Raw genomic sequence first — 14863 nt, forward strand, 5'->3', positions numbered from 1 at the left:
GAGTACACTTAAACAGGTGGGTCTTCCTATTACTGACAGTGGGATCTTTCCTCCATTTTACCTTGAATATGAGTGGTGTTTTATTTTGAATGCATTCAGGAATGCATGAGGCACATCATGGATTTGTTTTGTTGGAATGTTCTAAGCCAAGAGAGTTAAAAAACGTCACGATGCTAGAGTCTCCATAGGATACTGTCATGTGGTATCCTTTTCTTTAATGATTTGGATACTCAGTGTAACTAACTATATGAACAAATAAACTGACTTTAAAAAAGTAATTATCTGAATACAATGTACTATTAACTTATAGGACTGAGAGTGATAAGTATAATTCACAAAGGTATAGCAACAACAGTACCTGCAATTATAGACGATAGTTACATGAACCAGTCTGCGTCTGGGACGTTCTCCCCACCCCCAATTAATTATTATTATTATTATTTGTATTGTAGCAGCACCTAGGAACCTCAGCCACATACCATGTTCCCATTGTGCTAAACTAGTGCAGAACAAGACAGTCCCTGTGCCAACAAGCAGTTTGCATGGTGACTGTAGAGGTGTACCTTCCTCAGAGGCACACTGAAGTTATAGGCCATTGTCCGGAAACTAGACAAGATGGATTCTTGGGTTCCTTATAAACCTGCACCTCAACTCTAAATGGAGAATGTTGAATGACAAATATCCTTTTGGAGGGGCTGACAGGTAGGTTGTGTATGAAATGCAAAGGTAATTTTTATTTTTTAAAAATTGTTTGCTCACCATAATAGCCAAGAATTTGAGCAAAGTAAACTGGTATTCCGTGTACATTATCCACAAAGTGAAAATATGTCTAAACCAACTGAATGTTAGTTTCAGCAACAGAGAATTCGTTTTGTTACCTAGTAAAATCATGAGCAAGCTCTGGAGAGAAGATCCAGTTTGCTACGGCAGCACAATCAACTATCTGCGTCCGAATCATCTTATCCACAAGCACAGCAATCATCTTGTGAGAGAGGGGAAAAAAAAAAAAATCTGTTTACTATATTAGAGCATCACGATACCTGCGGTAATAAGAGATATTCAATCCTACCTGTTCATTGCTGGTGTGAAACACAGGAATAGGTGCTATCAGTTATAGCTTCTCCAGTGACCCTCTGCTTAACAGCCATCATTAGCTAGTGCAGCATGAATGCCCTCTGCAAGGGCAGTTGCTTCTCTAGAGGCCTGAGGCAACAGTGTGTGCAGAGGAGTTTAACTAAAGGTGCAATTTTTACCAGATATGAGTAAGCTGGTGTGACGGTCACACTGAACTAGTTTTAAGATCGCCCACACACACTGTTAACACTAGAAGACCTGCAACAATTTAACTAAATCTGTATCTACATTTGGTTCAATTGGTGAGCACTAACTACTGCTGAATCTCAGTAACACAGCCAAACAATTAAGGTTGTATTTACCACAATTAAGCAACAGCCACATAACAAAACCAATCTGCCAGATCAGTTGATCCAGTCAATTCTACAAGCACATTGCCTTGAGCCCAAGTTTATCGTAACACTTTTTTTTTTTTTTTTTTTAATTTCAAGTAATGTCTGCAGTCAGAGCAAGTTCTAAGTGATAGACTTTTATTTCTCACTTTGAAGCATTTGGCCCAAGTTTAGATTTTGTAATACAAACTCTTACAAAAAACTTAAGATCAAGAGAAATGATTCCATAATATTAACCACCCCAGTGGAAACGGCTGTTTTAATAAGAGCCATTCTCTTGCAGGGTTAGCAACTCAAACGCTGCACTGAGATGATGAACGTCAAATTGCCATCAATTTGGAATAAATGCTGAAAGGAGGTAGCATAGTGAGAAACAGATAAAAATGTGGTATCTAATCTAAGATGCTGTTAAGTAACACCAGTAAATAGTTTGAATTCTGTCTACTAAATAATTTAAGTAAACAGTGGCCAGGCCTTTTTTTTTTTTTTTTTTTTAAAGTGAGCATAAAATGCAACGCTGTCTTTGCAAACAATTCAGTTTCTAGGCTTCTCAGTGTTCACTTTGTTGTATCCGATTATCGTGAGAATGCAAGCTTCAACAAACATCTGAAACCACAACTCTTACCTGTGGATGGTTCTTCCAGACTTCATACACAACCCTCAGCACATGGAGCTTCCCCTCATCACTTTCAGCGAGTGTTTTGAAGACTTCATGAAACCTTATTATAACAAATAAAAGTAATCAGTGGATGCTCTGTAAGTAGCTGAAGTGGTCCAGTAAAAGTTTGGCTGAGAGTATGCCTACGCAGCCTACGGTAGTGAGCCTCACAGTCCGAGTCAACAGACCGGGGCTCGCACTACAGCACTAAAAGTAGCTGCGTAGACACTGCAGCTCAGGCTAGAGCTAGGGAGGGGGCGGGTTCAGAGGCCCAGCTGCAACTTCAAAGTGCTGTCTGTACAGCCATTTTTAGCACAGTAGTATGAACCTCGCAAGCCCGAGTCCACGGACCCAGGCTGGGAGGCTCACTGCTACCGGCTGTGCAGACAGACACTCTCACTGTGACCCATTCATGGGGATTCTCTGATAGGCCATGTCTACACAGGAACACTTTGGAAAGTTAAGGCAGATGAACTACTAGTTTGAAGCCGAAGAGAGTAAAACCCCCATGTGGATGATCTCACTTCGGAGTAAAGTGAAACAATTAGGCTGCGGCAAGCCAGGGTGTGAATCTTCCCCACACTAGCCTTCCGTGGTCTCATGGTCTGCGCGTGCCCTGACGATATGTTTTAAAGCACTCTAACAAACTGTTAAAGTGCGTCATCAGGGTGCCCACAGTTAGACCTACACTAGCAGGCTAGTGTGGAGTAATTCACACCCCAGTTGGACGCAGTCTAATTGTTCATGTAGACAAGTCCCTAATGGAATTTAATCTATAGCGAATTATTGCCACTTTTCTCCTGAATGAGAGCAGCCACGCATGGATTTAACATTTTAACTTACCCCTTTAGTTGATTTGCCTTAACGTATCTGAGTGCTCCAGTGTAGACATGCCCTTGTAGCGTATTATCCCATACACTCCACAGCAGAAGATCCTCCAACAACTCCCCTGCTAAGTTTTGTTGGTGTTTGAATGTGAGTGTTCATAACAGAAGTTAAGACATAAAATGTAAACTACCAGTTTAAGACTCAATGCTACAATTGATGGTGCCAGGTGTGCCAGTGACGGCAAGAAGGCTCCCTGGCCACAGCAGGCTGCCAGTGTATCATCACTTGCAGGTCGGGGCCAGCCAGGTTCGAAATTGCTACACTTCTTCCAGTGGCAGTTTATGTAGCACCTTTCTGAATTTAAGCAGCAAGATAACCTGAAAACATTTCAGGTTTCAGTGCTAGTTCAGAAACCAACATACTGATTTGGGAGTGAACGGATTCAGAATGTACTTACATGAAGTGCCACATTTTAACACAGCATATTGTATCTACATACACAATGTTTGATCAAGAGAAATTTAAAGAACATATTTTAGACAGTTGCAACAGAGTATCTACGAGTTCAAATGTTTCTGTACCAGAAGCTTGGAATCAAAAATCCAGTAAAAAATTCTAGGATGTATTTTATCTTGCTTAGGCAAATTTAAGACATTTCTATCAAAAAGCTTTTGATTTAATGTATGGTTTTATACTGACAATTACTTGTGTTGTATTTAAAATTACTTAGTTGGTATTTTATTGCGCAACACCAAGGATCGCTGGTAGACAGGTGTTACCCAGTTAATGTAAGGTTATGCCACTTGCTCTTTGGGACATTCAACACATAGGTTTACCTATTTATCAGCTGCTCCTGCTCCAAGATGTCCCAATATATGCAGTGCTCGTGACCTCACATGTAGAGCCAGACTGCAAGGAGGGGGGGGGTGTCATATGAGGGGTTTTCCCTACTATATGGCAGGGTTTTGCAAATATAGAGGTATTTTATATTCCAAAAGGTAATGTAAAAAAAATTGGCAAAACTCTGCCATATAGTAAAGAAATGCACCACTTACCTGCCCCCCTTTGTGCCACCCCTGGGTAGTCGGGATGTTGCCAGCACAGTGCACAACTGGAACATTTAAGCAGGAGCAGGGGATGCTTGAAACCAGGGCGCAGGGTCATCTGAAAGTAAGGGTAACAAGTATGTTTTGAAATCTAACTGCTATCTGGGGCATTCTGACATAATGCAACCATTAACTAAGTACAGCACTAGCAAGTCACCTTTGAGAAAGATGTAAGTCATAAGATACTGATTGCACTGTGCTCATTTCCAACTCTTACTTTTCCTAGTTACCATCCGGTAACAGCTCTGTTTGTATTGTGGTCTTTGCTAGAGTTTACTAACCCAACATGAAAATAAAACCCAGGAATGCATGTGTTAGTTTTTTTGTCCCTTACAGATGAAGATAGAAACAAAAATTCACACAAGGCTTGAATTCTACACAGAAACTGATCAGCAAAAAAGACAGGAAGTTTTTCCCCTAGCAGTACCCGTAGGGGGAGCACCCCAGCGACCCCTGGAGTGGCGCCTCCATGGTGTGGTATAAGGGGCGCTGTGTGCTCCCCCCACCCTCAGTTCCTTCTTGCCAGACAACTCCGACAGAGGGGAAGGAGGGCGGGATGTGGAATAGACATGAGCAACACATCTCGAAGAACACCAGTTACAGAACAGGTAACTGTCTTTTCCTCTTAGAGTGGTTGCTCATGTGTATTCCACACTAGGTGATTCCAAGCTATATCTGTTGGAGGCAGGAGGAGTTCACAGATCCCCGGGACAGAGCACGGCCCTGCCGAACCTGGTGTCATCCCTGGCTTGGGAGACAATCGCATAGAGCGAGGTAAACATGTGAACCGAAGACCAAGTGGCGGCCCTACAAATATTCTGGATGGGGACGTGGGCCACAAAGGCAGCCGACGAGGCCCGGGCCCGAGTCGAGTGTGCCTTTACAATGGGCGGCGGGGGAACACCCGCCAGATCGTAACAGGTGCGAATGTGCGAGGTGATCCAGTGGGAGAGGCGCTGGGTGGAAATCGACAGACCCCGCATGCGTTCAGCTGAGGCAACAAACAGTTGAGAGGACTTCCTGAACGGCTTAGTCCATTCCAGGTAGAAGGCCAGCGTCCTACGCACGTCGACTGCGTGGAGGCGGCGTTCCTCACTGGACGCATGGGGTTGGGGCAGAGGACAGGCAGGAAAATGTCCTGGCCCAAGTGATAGGCGGAGACCGCCTTAGGGAGGAACGTGGGGTGTGGGCGGAGCTGAACCTTATCCTTATGAAAAACCATGTACGGGGGTTCGGAGGTCAGGGCCCTGAGCTCCGAGACCTGCCTGGTCGATGTGATAGCAACCAGGAACGCCACCTTCCACGAGAGGTGAGACCAGGAGCACGTGGCCAGAGGTTCAAACGGGGGCCCCGTGAGACGGGATAACACCAAGTTCAGGTCCCACGGCAGGACAGGGGGCCTAGCACATGGGAAAAAGACGGTTCAATCCCTTAAGCAATCATCCAGTCATAGCATGGGAGAACACCGTGTGTCCCTGCACCGGCGGATGGAAGGCCGATATGGCCGACAGGTGCACCCTGACCGACGAGGGAGCCAGGCTTTGGGCTCTAAGGTGAAGGAGGTAGTCGAGGATAAGCTGGATTGGGATGGCCACCGGGGAAACACCTGCTTGGCGGCCCATCTGGAGAACCGGGATCACTTCGCCAAGTAGGCACAGCGTGTGGAGGGCCATCTACTTTCCAGAAGAACGCGCTGGACCCCTTCCTAACACATCGGCTCCTCCCCACCTAGCCATTGAGCAGCCACACCGTGAGGTGGAGAGCCGCTAGGTTGGGATGGAGGAGGCAGCCCCGGTCCTGGGAGAGCAGGTCCGGGTGGAGTGGCAATGGCTGCGGCGGAGCCATTGCCAGGCCCATGAGGGTCCCGTACCAATGCTGCCGGGGCTATGCCGGGACAATCAAGAGAACCCAGGCCTTGTCCATTTTTACTTTTTCCAGGACCCTGCTGATGAGAGGGAACGGAGGGAAACGCATAGAGAAACTGGTGCGACCAGGACAGGAGAAAGGCATCGGAGATAGTGCCCTTTCCCAGACCCCCCTGGAGCAGAACCGGGGGCAGCGCCGGTTCTGTCTCATCGCGAACAGGTCCACCTGGGGAGTTCCCCACACTTGGAAGAGCTGGTGAGCCACTTCCGGGTGGAAAGACCACTTGTGCTGGGAGGAGAAGTCCCTGCTCTTGCGGGCGCCCGGCAGGTGGAAGGCCCTCAGGGAGATGTCGTGGGCTATGCAGAAGTCCCACAGTCTGAGGGCTTCGCGGCAGAGGGCGGAGGATTGGGTCCTGCCTTGCCTGTTGATATAGAACACCGAGGCCATATTGTCCTTGAGGACCCTGACCACCTTGCCCTATAAGTGCGCGCAGAAGGCCACACACACACCAGACGCACCGCCCTGAGTTCCTTGACATTTATGTGTAGGGATAGCTCCATGGCCGACCACAGCTCTTGGGTCTGAATGGTCCCCACATGGGCCCCCCAACCCAGGTCCGATGCAGCGGACACCAGCTCCAACGACAGGGCCCGGCCTCAGAAAGGGACCCCTTGGAGCATGTTGTTCAGGGTGGACCACCACCGAAGGGAGGCAATCACCAGGTCGGGCACAGTGAGGACCTTGTCCATCCTGTCCCGGGCCTGGGAGTACTCAGAGGCCAGCCAAAGCTGGAGGGGCCTCATCTGGAGCTTGGCATGGCGGACCACATACGTGCACACCGACATGTGACCCAGGAGCTGGAGGCACGCTCTGGACGTTGTCACAGGGAACTCTGTGACCGTGTCAATGAGCCCCTTTAGGTCTCGAATCTGTCCGGTGGGAGGGAGACCGTGGCTGACGAGGTGTCCAGGAGCTCCCTGATATACTCTATGTGCTGGACTGGGACTAACGTGGACTTGGTGTCATTTATTAACAGGAAACTGAGGAAGCGTCTGTGCCCCTCGAATACGCGGATGTGGAAATACGCGTCCTGCAGATCCAGGGTCGCTACCAATCCCCTGGATCCAGGGAGGGGATGATGGAGGCTAGGGAGACCATGCAGAACTTGAGTTTGACCATAAACTGGTTCAGATCCCGCAGATCCAGGATGGGCCTGAGTCTCCCTTTGGCCTTCGGGATAAGAAAATAGCGGGAGTAGAACCCCTTGCCTCTGAACTCCCCGGGGACCATTTCCACTGCTCCCAAGTCTAGGAGCAGCCCCACCTCCTGCTTTAGCAGGGCTTCGTGCGAAGGATCCCCCAGAAGGAACTGGGGTGGGGGATGGTTGGGTGGGGGCGAAACAAATTGCAGCTTGTAACCCCAGGAGACCGTGTTAGTTAGTTGCGACCACTCCGGGAGGAAAGCACACAACCGATTGCAGAAGGGAAGCTTTATTGAGGGGGGGAATCCCCTTCAGGAACTGTCAGGGTGCCCCCCGGCGTCCCATCAAAACTGCCTTTTCCCCGGCCGCTTGCCCTTGGAGGACCCAGGCTGTGGGGCAGGCCGTGACTGCCGCTGAGCGCGCCCTCTTATAGTCTCCCGACTTTTTATAGGCAGCCTCGTACTTAGGCTGCACAGCCAGAGCAGGGGCCTGCTGCAGCTTAAACTTAGTTTTGGCTGGAGCCGGAACATGAAGACCCAGGGTCTGCAGGGTCGTGTGGGAGTCCTTCATGCCATGCAGCTGTGTATCCGTTTGTTCCGCAAACAGAGCCTTGCCGTCAAACGGGAGATCCTGCATGACTGACTGCACCTCACTGGACAGCCCGGACAGCAGGAGCCACAACGCCCTTCTCATGGACACCGCCGCGGCCATGGATCGAGCTGCCATGTCCGCTGCATCTGACGCCGCCTACAGGGATGCCCTGGCAGCAGCTGCACCCTCCTCCACCAGCGCCTTGAACGCTTTCTTATCGCGCTCCTGAAGGAAGTCCTCGAATTTGGGCAGCGAACCCCACAAGCTGAATTTGTATCTGCCCAGGAGAGCCTGGTGGTTTGCCACCCGCAACTGGAAACTCGAGGATGAATAAACCTTTCTGCCAAGAGTCCAGCCTCCTTGAGTCTTTATTTTTCGGAGTGGGGGCTGCTTGGCCCTGCTGCTCCCTGTGGTTGACTGACTCGACCACTAGGGAGTTGGGCATCGGGTGGGTGTAGAGGTACTCGTGCCCCTTGGTGGGTACAAAGTACTTGTATTCTGCCTTCTTCGAGATGGGGGCCAGGGAAGCCAGCGTTTGCCACAGGGTATTTGAGATCCTTGCCACCCCCTCATGGAGGGGCAATGTCACCCTTCCCGGTGCCGAAGATGACAGTACATTGAACAGGGAGACCGAGGGCTCCTCCAGCTCCTCTGCCTGGAGGTGAAGGCTCGATGCCACCCGTTTTAAAAGTTCTTGATGGGCCCTACAGTCCTCCTGTGGGACGGAAGGGCGCAGGGCCGCCTCATCTGGGGAGGGTGAGGAAGCCGGTATGGTGCTCTGGGTATCCACTGGCACCAGAGGGTCCACCACCTGGTCGGTCTCCGGGCACAGTGACGAGAATGTACGTCCCACCGACCCTCTCCTCGGAGGCCTGGAAAGAGAGGCCGACGGCACCTCTGAGGCTCCAGCTACCGAGAGGGCCCGCACCAGGGGCTGCGTTGGAAGTCACTGTGCCCACTGGTACCGCTGTGGCACTGACGGCCCCGGCTGTTCGGCCTGGTCCATGGAAAGGCGACTACGAGCGGAGCCCGGGCTGACAAACAACCTGCCGCTGCCACGGGACCAGGAGGAATGGCGGTGCCAGGAGCGGCGTCGCCCACAGTATCGCGACCTTGATGCGGAGGACCGGTACCGCCTGTAGCTGCTGCTCCGCGATCTGCTCTGACAGGACCCGTGATGGCGTGGTGCCGGCGATCTACACCCCGGGCTGCGGAGACTGTGCCTTGGCAGAGACTTGGAGCGGGATTCTGAGTGGGAATGGCGTCAATGTCCGTGCTGTGACCGGCTGCGGTAACCCCTGAGAGACGAGAACCTCTGGTGAGGTCTGCCTCGGTCCCATCGGTAATTGCTCCGCGGCATGGAGCAGTGCCGGGAGTCCTGGTCAGACGCTACCCAACCAGACAGTCTGGTGGGAGTTGAGGATGAGCCAGGTGGACTACGTCCTGAACAGTTGCTGGACAGAGAATAGCGTCGGGAACGTTCCCGCGACCGGTGCTGCGCAGGGGGCGACTGTGGAGAACCCAGTGGTGGCTTGCCTCTGGAGCAGGAGGCCGACAACGGCAGTGCTCCTGGTACCGGCATGGTTGTGACGTCTCTGGCCGCCTGCAGGGCCTCCACCGTGGACGGCATCCGGACATCTGGGGAGGCCTGTTATGACGTGGCCGGGCTACTCCACTCAACGAGATTTGGAAGCCTAGAGGCTATAGGGGATCGAGGACTGCCCGACAAGTGTCTAGTCTCTGCCCCTGGTTTACCTCAGTGCCACTGCGAAGAATGCACTTTCTTAGCCTTCTTATGACCCATAGACGGGGAGCGGTGCCGACTGGTCGATGGCACCGGAAGCGGCGTGCCAGAGCCGGGGTCAGCGCCAACTCCATGAGAATGGACCGAAGCCTAATGTCTCTTTCTCTCTTAGTCCAAGGTTTAAACGACTTGCAAATTTTGCAACCATCACTAGTATGGGTCTCACCCAAACAGCCTAGACAGTCTGCATGTGGATAACTCCTTGGCATAGATCACCTACAAGTGTCGCACGCCTTAAAACCCGGGGCGCGGGGCATGCCGTGGTCTGGGTACTCTAACTAAATGAAGTAACTGTAACAGCTAACTAATGACAGGTACTAGCACTGAACGAACGAAAAGTTATGGGGACGAGCTACAGCAAAGCTGGAGCAGCACAGTTCCGATGCACCTTCACCGAAGACAAGAAGGAATTGAGGATGGGGGGAACGCGCACCTTATAACGCGCCATGGAGGTGCCACTCCAGGGGTTGCTGGGGCACTGCCCCTACAGGTACTGCTAGGGGAAAAAATTCCAGCACCGGTGCACGTGGTGAGCATGCACACCTATTGTGGAATACACATGTGCAATCACTCAAAGACGACAGACAAGATAGCCATTTAAATGTGAGGTGTCTTGGTTTAACAGTTAGGATTTAAAATATACATAGCACCGTACAGAGATCTAGAATATACTGCACTTACATCAGTAAATTTGCACCAGCTCTGTATCCTTATACCCCAACTTCAGTTGTGCAGCCTCAAGCTACACTGAAGTGTTTTGCATCATCAGTAGCTCTATAGAGAGCACCAATATGCTTCACATTGTGGCAAAAGAGGAAGACCATTCCTCCCGTGAGAAGTTTACAATCTAACTAGAATTTTTATAGGAACATATAGGAATTAAAACTTAGACTGAACTTCAGTTTAAATGCAGGAGAGAACAGTTTAGCAGGAGACTGGTAGTACAGATAAGTCACTCTGCATGTCTGGAGTCACTAATGAGATGAAGATGAGAGGTACTGGAGGACAGACTCTTCTTGTTTAGGTTGCTCTGTGAGTGATGGTACAGGGCCACAGGTTAAAGCTATATAGGGATTTCTTTTAAAATTATTTTATCTGCATTTCCTGGCTAACATTTGTGTTTGAGGACGCTACAATAAGGCATGTTTCCCTTTAGTAATAGATATTTACTATTTCCACTGCTGCTCTATGAATTAAGTCCTAGCTCCCCTGGGGATAAGTCACATTTAACTGCGCAATGACAGGATCTCAAATGGAGCTTGCCAGTTGCACTGTAATGGGCCCCATTCCTCCACAGATGCATTCTGAATGTAGCTCTTCCGCCTGCTTTCCCCATACAAGACCCCTCCATTGCCTCCCCACCTGCACCTATCTGGCTCTGCACCATGGAGCGTTAACACCACAGGACCATAACATATATAGAACTAGTTTAAGTTTCATCAAGAAAGCCCATATAGGTGAGAGACCCCAAGCCTTCCTGAGTGCTTTATGCTGGTGGGGCCCTCTTGGCTCATTGTGGGCACTGGGAAGTGTGCTATCTATTGCTGCACTCTTCCAGGTGAGCAACAAGCTAAGGCATGTCTCAGAACGTGCAGAATCTTGACCTAGCCACATGGAGTAAAATACACATTACGATCTCTGCTTGGATAGTAAGAGTCACACTACCATCCCTTTAATAAAAAAAACTATCAGCTCTTCTCTCCTTCCTTACTTGCACATTACACTGTGCAACATACAAAACACTGAAGCTTGTGGAAGAATAGCTCTACCAAGCAAGTCACTGTTCTAATCAAAACGTGTTCCATAAACTCAGAAATATAATGCATTTATCACTTACTTTGCCAGAGCACTGAATGAGTGGCTGAAGGACTTGGCAGCTAAATGGAGCAGAGTCTGTACAAAAACTTCTATTTTCAAAGGGTTAAAGGTGAATCCTTCATCTGAAAGTTGTTTTCAAATTGAAACAGTGGGTTAAATTAAAATCAATATAGTAAGTATTTATCAAAATCTAACCCTGCAAACAAAGCACTGAAGATAATTCATGGTTTATTTTGTAAAATTTCAGATTTAGCATTTGAGCTTTACAGCCTGAACAAGGAATCAGTCAATGCTTTCTAAAAGCTGCAGTTTTATTAGCAGCTCCCTCAGGCTGCCAGGTGCCACCCTGCAGAGATAGTCTTACCTCACTGACATGCAGCTACTGGAGTACATTTCAGACTACACTACACTGCTCCCTTATCCGCTATAGGAGGCGATTCTCAAACTCTTGTTTCATACCAGCAGGGAAGATGCCATTCCAATTTGAAAGTTTTATCAAACCTAGCAAAATCTACTGCTGACTTTCAAAAGCACTCATAGCAACATCTTTCTTTTCAGAGGATAAACAGGAGTTTAATCCCTTTAGGATTCCTATAACCCAGTGGTTCTCAAACTTCTTTTCCCCGCGGACCACTTGAAAATTGCTGAGGGTCTTGGCAGACCACTTAATGATCTTTCCAAATGTTGTTTGTACCTTTAGCTAACTATTGTAAAACGCTTTGGATAAAAGAGCTATATAAAAAACCTAAATAATAATTAATGTGTTTTTCTTCCACAAATAAAAGCACAGAACTCATATTTTAATATCAGTAGTCTCTCCCTCAGCCGCAAGCCCTGGAGCTGGAGAAAGTCGCCTCTTTCGTTGGCCGCTGCAGCCCTGCATGTCCCAAATTCTCTCCACCCCCTCTTCTCACCCCACTACCCCCTATTCCCCCCAAGGCCACCACCTCACCTTACATGTGCATCTTTTCCAGGGTCCAGGCACCTAATTACGGCCCTTCATTCTCTCATGTGCAGCCATCCAGGTGTGCACCTTAGAAGGAACTATCTGCGGACCACCTGAATAGAGCTTGCGGACCACACTTTGAGAACCTCTGCTATAACCCATTCTTCCCCTGACTTGGGACACTCCTACACCACTTTATTATCTCCCTGTATTTTGATTTTTATATATTCATCTAGGTGCCTGTACAATCTCACGTATTACTGAATTATTCAAGTTCTTTTTCACCCAAGCTACCAACTTTAGATGTGACTTCTCAAACCTGTCTTCTAAGACATCGGAGAACAGATAAGCCCTGGACAGAAAGACACTGGATGTCTACAGCAAGGGTGAGGCTGGGAAGTGAGCTCAAGTCAAGGCCCCCTTACAAGAATGTCTATTTTGTTTAGACCAGGGGAATGGCAGCTTGAGCTCTTAGCTGTTCTGAACTGCTACGGTAATCTATAAAGAGGCGCTCTCACATACTTAGGACACAGACCACGTTACATTTTCTAGATCAAAACTAATGCCAAGAAATACATCCTGATGGTGAAGTTTGAGGGACCTTTTCATTCTTTCATACTGTCTTTGTCAGCAACAGCCACCCAACAGTACATCTCAAATACCAGTTTACTCCTTCTTACCAGTATCCCATTGATAAGAATGGATCCTGTCCGTGGGGCAAGAGAAACAAAAATACACTCAATGTTTTATAGTGGTTCCGTTTTCTGTCAAGTGATGCTAAATGGAGGAAGTGTACAAAGTCATGAGGCAATGTACCAGGCACAACTCCTAGTTCGACAGGCTGGTGAAAGTAGTTTTGAACAAAGAATAAATGACCTAGTAATGCCTAATGTCAGATATCCTTACCGTCGTCATCATCCTGGTTAGGGTTGGGCACATCTTTTAAGATGCCGAATATTTCGTCATTACTTGTCTTGTTTTTAATGGCAATGGTCAAACAGAGTGCGACAGTATATCCCGGCAGAGACTCTAAACATAAGACAAAAGGTCTGATCATCTTCAAAATTAATTGCAATGAATATGGGTTACTTTTATGTCAGCTTGTGCATTTCTCAGAAAAGCACACACTTTTCCTTGAACAATTAAAAAAACCCAACAATTACTGCTTTGTATTAATAGAACTGAGATTTTGGCATACTGGAAATATGGATTTTGCAGTAATCTGCAGGCTCAAATGCTACATCTGGACCACACGCAGCCAACTCAAATCTCTAATTTCTCTCAAGATGTGAACTTGTTTTAATAGTCAGTGAATAGTTCAATTACGTAATGATACTTTAAACCACAGTCACAATGCCAGGTAGCGAGGACGTTAAGAACTGTGGCAGCACCTCCCCATATTAAAGCTTGGCAAAACTAGTACACTCAAAATTCCTTTTGTCCTTTCTTCCTCCCAAGTCCACTTTTTCCTCTATTCCATTAGCAAAAAGTTATCCACACCTAGATACATATATCTTTTCTGCCTCTCAACTCACCCCCACCCCTCCACATCTACCCAAAATCTTGCTGCTACCACCCTGCTCCTCATGTCACTGTCCGCATCAGTAGCCCCATAGAATCCTTCCTTCCTATCTGCAACATCAAATTCAGTCCCCACTTGGCCTCAACTTTAGAGGCCTTACATAACCGTTCCTTTGCCTACACATGTCCTCCAATTTCCTTCTACTTCCTTGGAGAGTCTCTTCGTTTCCTTCTCCTGCTCACCTTGTGACTTCAGTCGTGACACTGCTTATACTTATGGCACTCATCTTTTTTCCTTCACAAATAATCTCTCCACATCATTTTTCCCCTTAACTATGGTCTTACTCCTGTCTGTTTGCTTGCTTCATTTATTAGACAGAGTTCTTTGGAGCTTACCAAGAGCTCTTTCGTTTGTTTCTGAAATAAATGTGGCACTCAACGAATAGTAAGTTATCTTCACTATGCTGTTCAACGTTTGAGCATCACTCAGCTCAGACACTAAAAACAGAAGCCAAACTGACTTTTAGGCTTCCTTGCAACTAGCACAATGCTGCAGCGTTCAGGCAGCAAACACTGCAGGGTAATTGACATTTTAAAGTTTTTAGGAACCCTTCTTCAGTGAATTCCCTCCCAACCTGCCCCAAATCAAAGTTTTAGACCTAAACTATATTACTGTGCCCAATTCAGGCAATTTTTCCAGGTCAAAAGTCAGCCTTTTTATTTCCACTGTGAATTTTCTTCTATAAAGATAACTAATTTGACCCAGAAACTAGAGTGTTTCCTTTCTTGATCAGATTCAAAACAGATCACCTTTTCTTCAGAATGCTATCAAAATATTAAACTCTTCTAAATAGCTTTTATACTTACTATTGCTTTCATCTCCATATTTATAAATACACGATGGGTTTGCAGGACTAAGGACAGAGAAGGTAGCAGGAACAATATCTATTATTCGCTGATGGTATGAAAGCCTGCAAGAGAAAATTTCAGTTGTAATAGAATTACCAGTGGAATATTTTCAGGAATACCACACGGTGTTGCCTTAAAGATGCTCATAT

The 14863-nt window shown here is 47.8% G+C and overlaps 1 protein-coding gene across 4 annotated transcripts in view; it reads right to left on the reverse strand.

Annotated features, from left to right (window-relative positions):
- Positions 1 to 14863, reverse strand: part of NCBP1 (nuclear cap binding protein subunit 1) — a 59321-nt gene that overhangs the window by 5379 nt on the left and 39079 nt on the right. For all 4 annotated transcript variants that reach the window (XM_037902386.2, XM_037902388.2, XM_037902385.2 and 1 more), the window contains exons 15-19: positions 14673 to 14776; positions 13191 to 13313; positions 11358 to 11460; positions 2092 to 2185; positions 879 to 982 (exon numbers count right to left, since the gene is read on the reverse strand). In XM_037902386.2, coding sequence (XP_037758314.1) covers positions 879 to 982; positions 2092 to 2185; positions 11358 to 11460; positions 13191 to 13313; positions 14673 to 14776 — 528 coding nt within the window. The remainder of the gene's footprint in view (positions 1 to 878; positions 983 to 2091; positions 2186 to 11357; positions 11461 to 13190; positions 13314 to 14672; positions 14777 to 14863) is intronic.

The sequence above is a fragment of the Chelonia mydas genome, chromosome 5, assembly GCF_015237465.2.
Source record: "Chelonia mydas isolate rCheMyd1 chromosome 5, rCheMyd1.pri.v2, whole genome shotgun sequence".
NCBI lineage: Eukaryota > Metazoa > Chordata > Testudines > Cheloniidae > Chelonia > Chelonia mydas.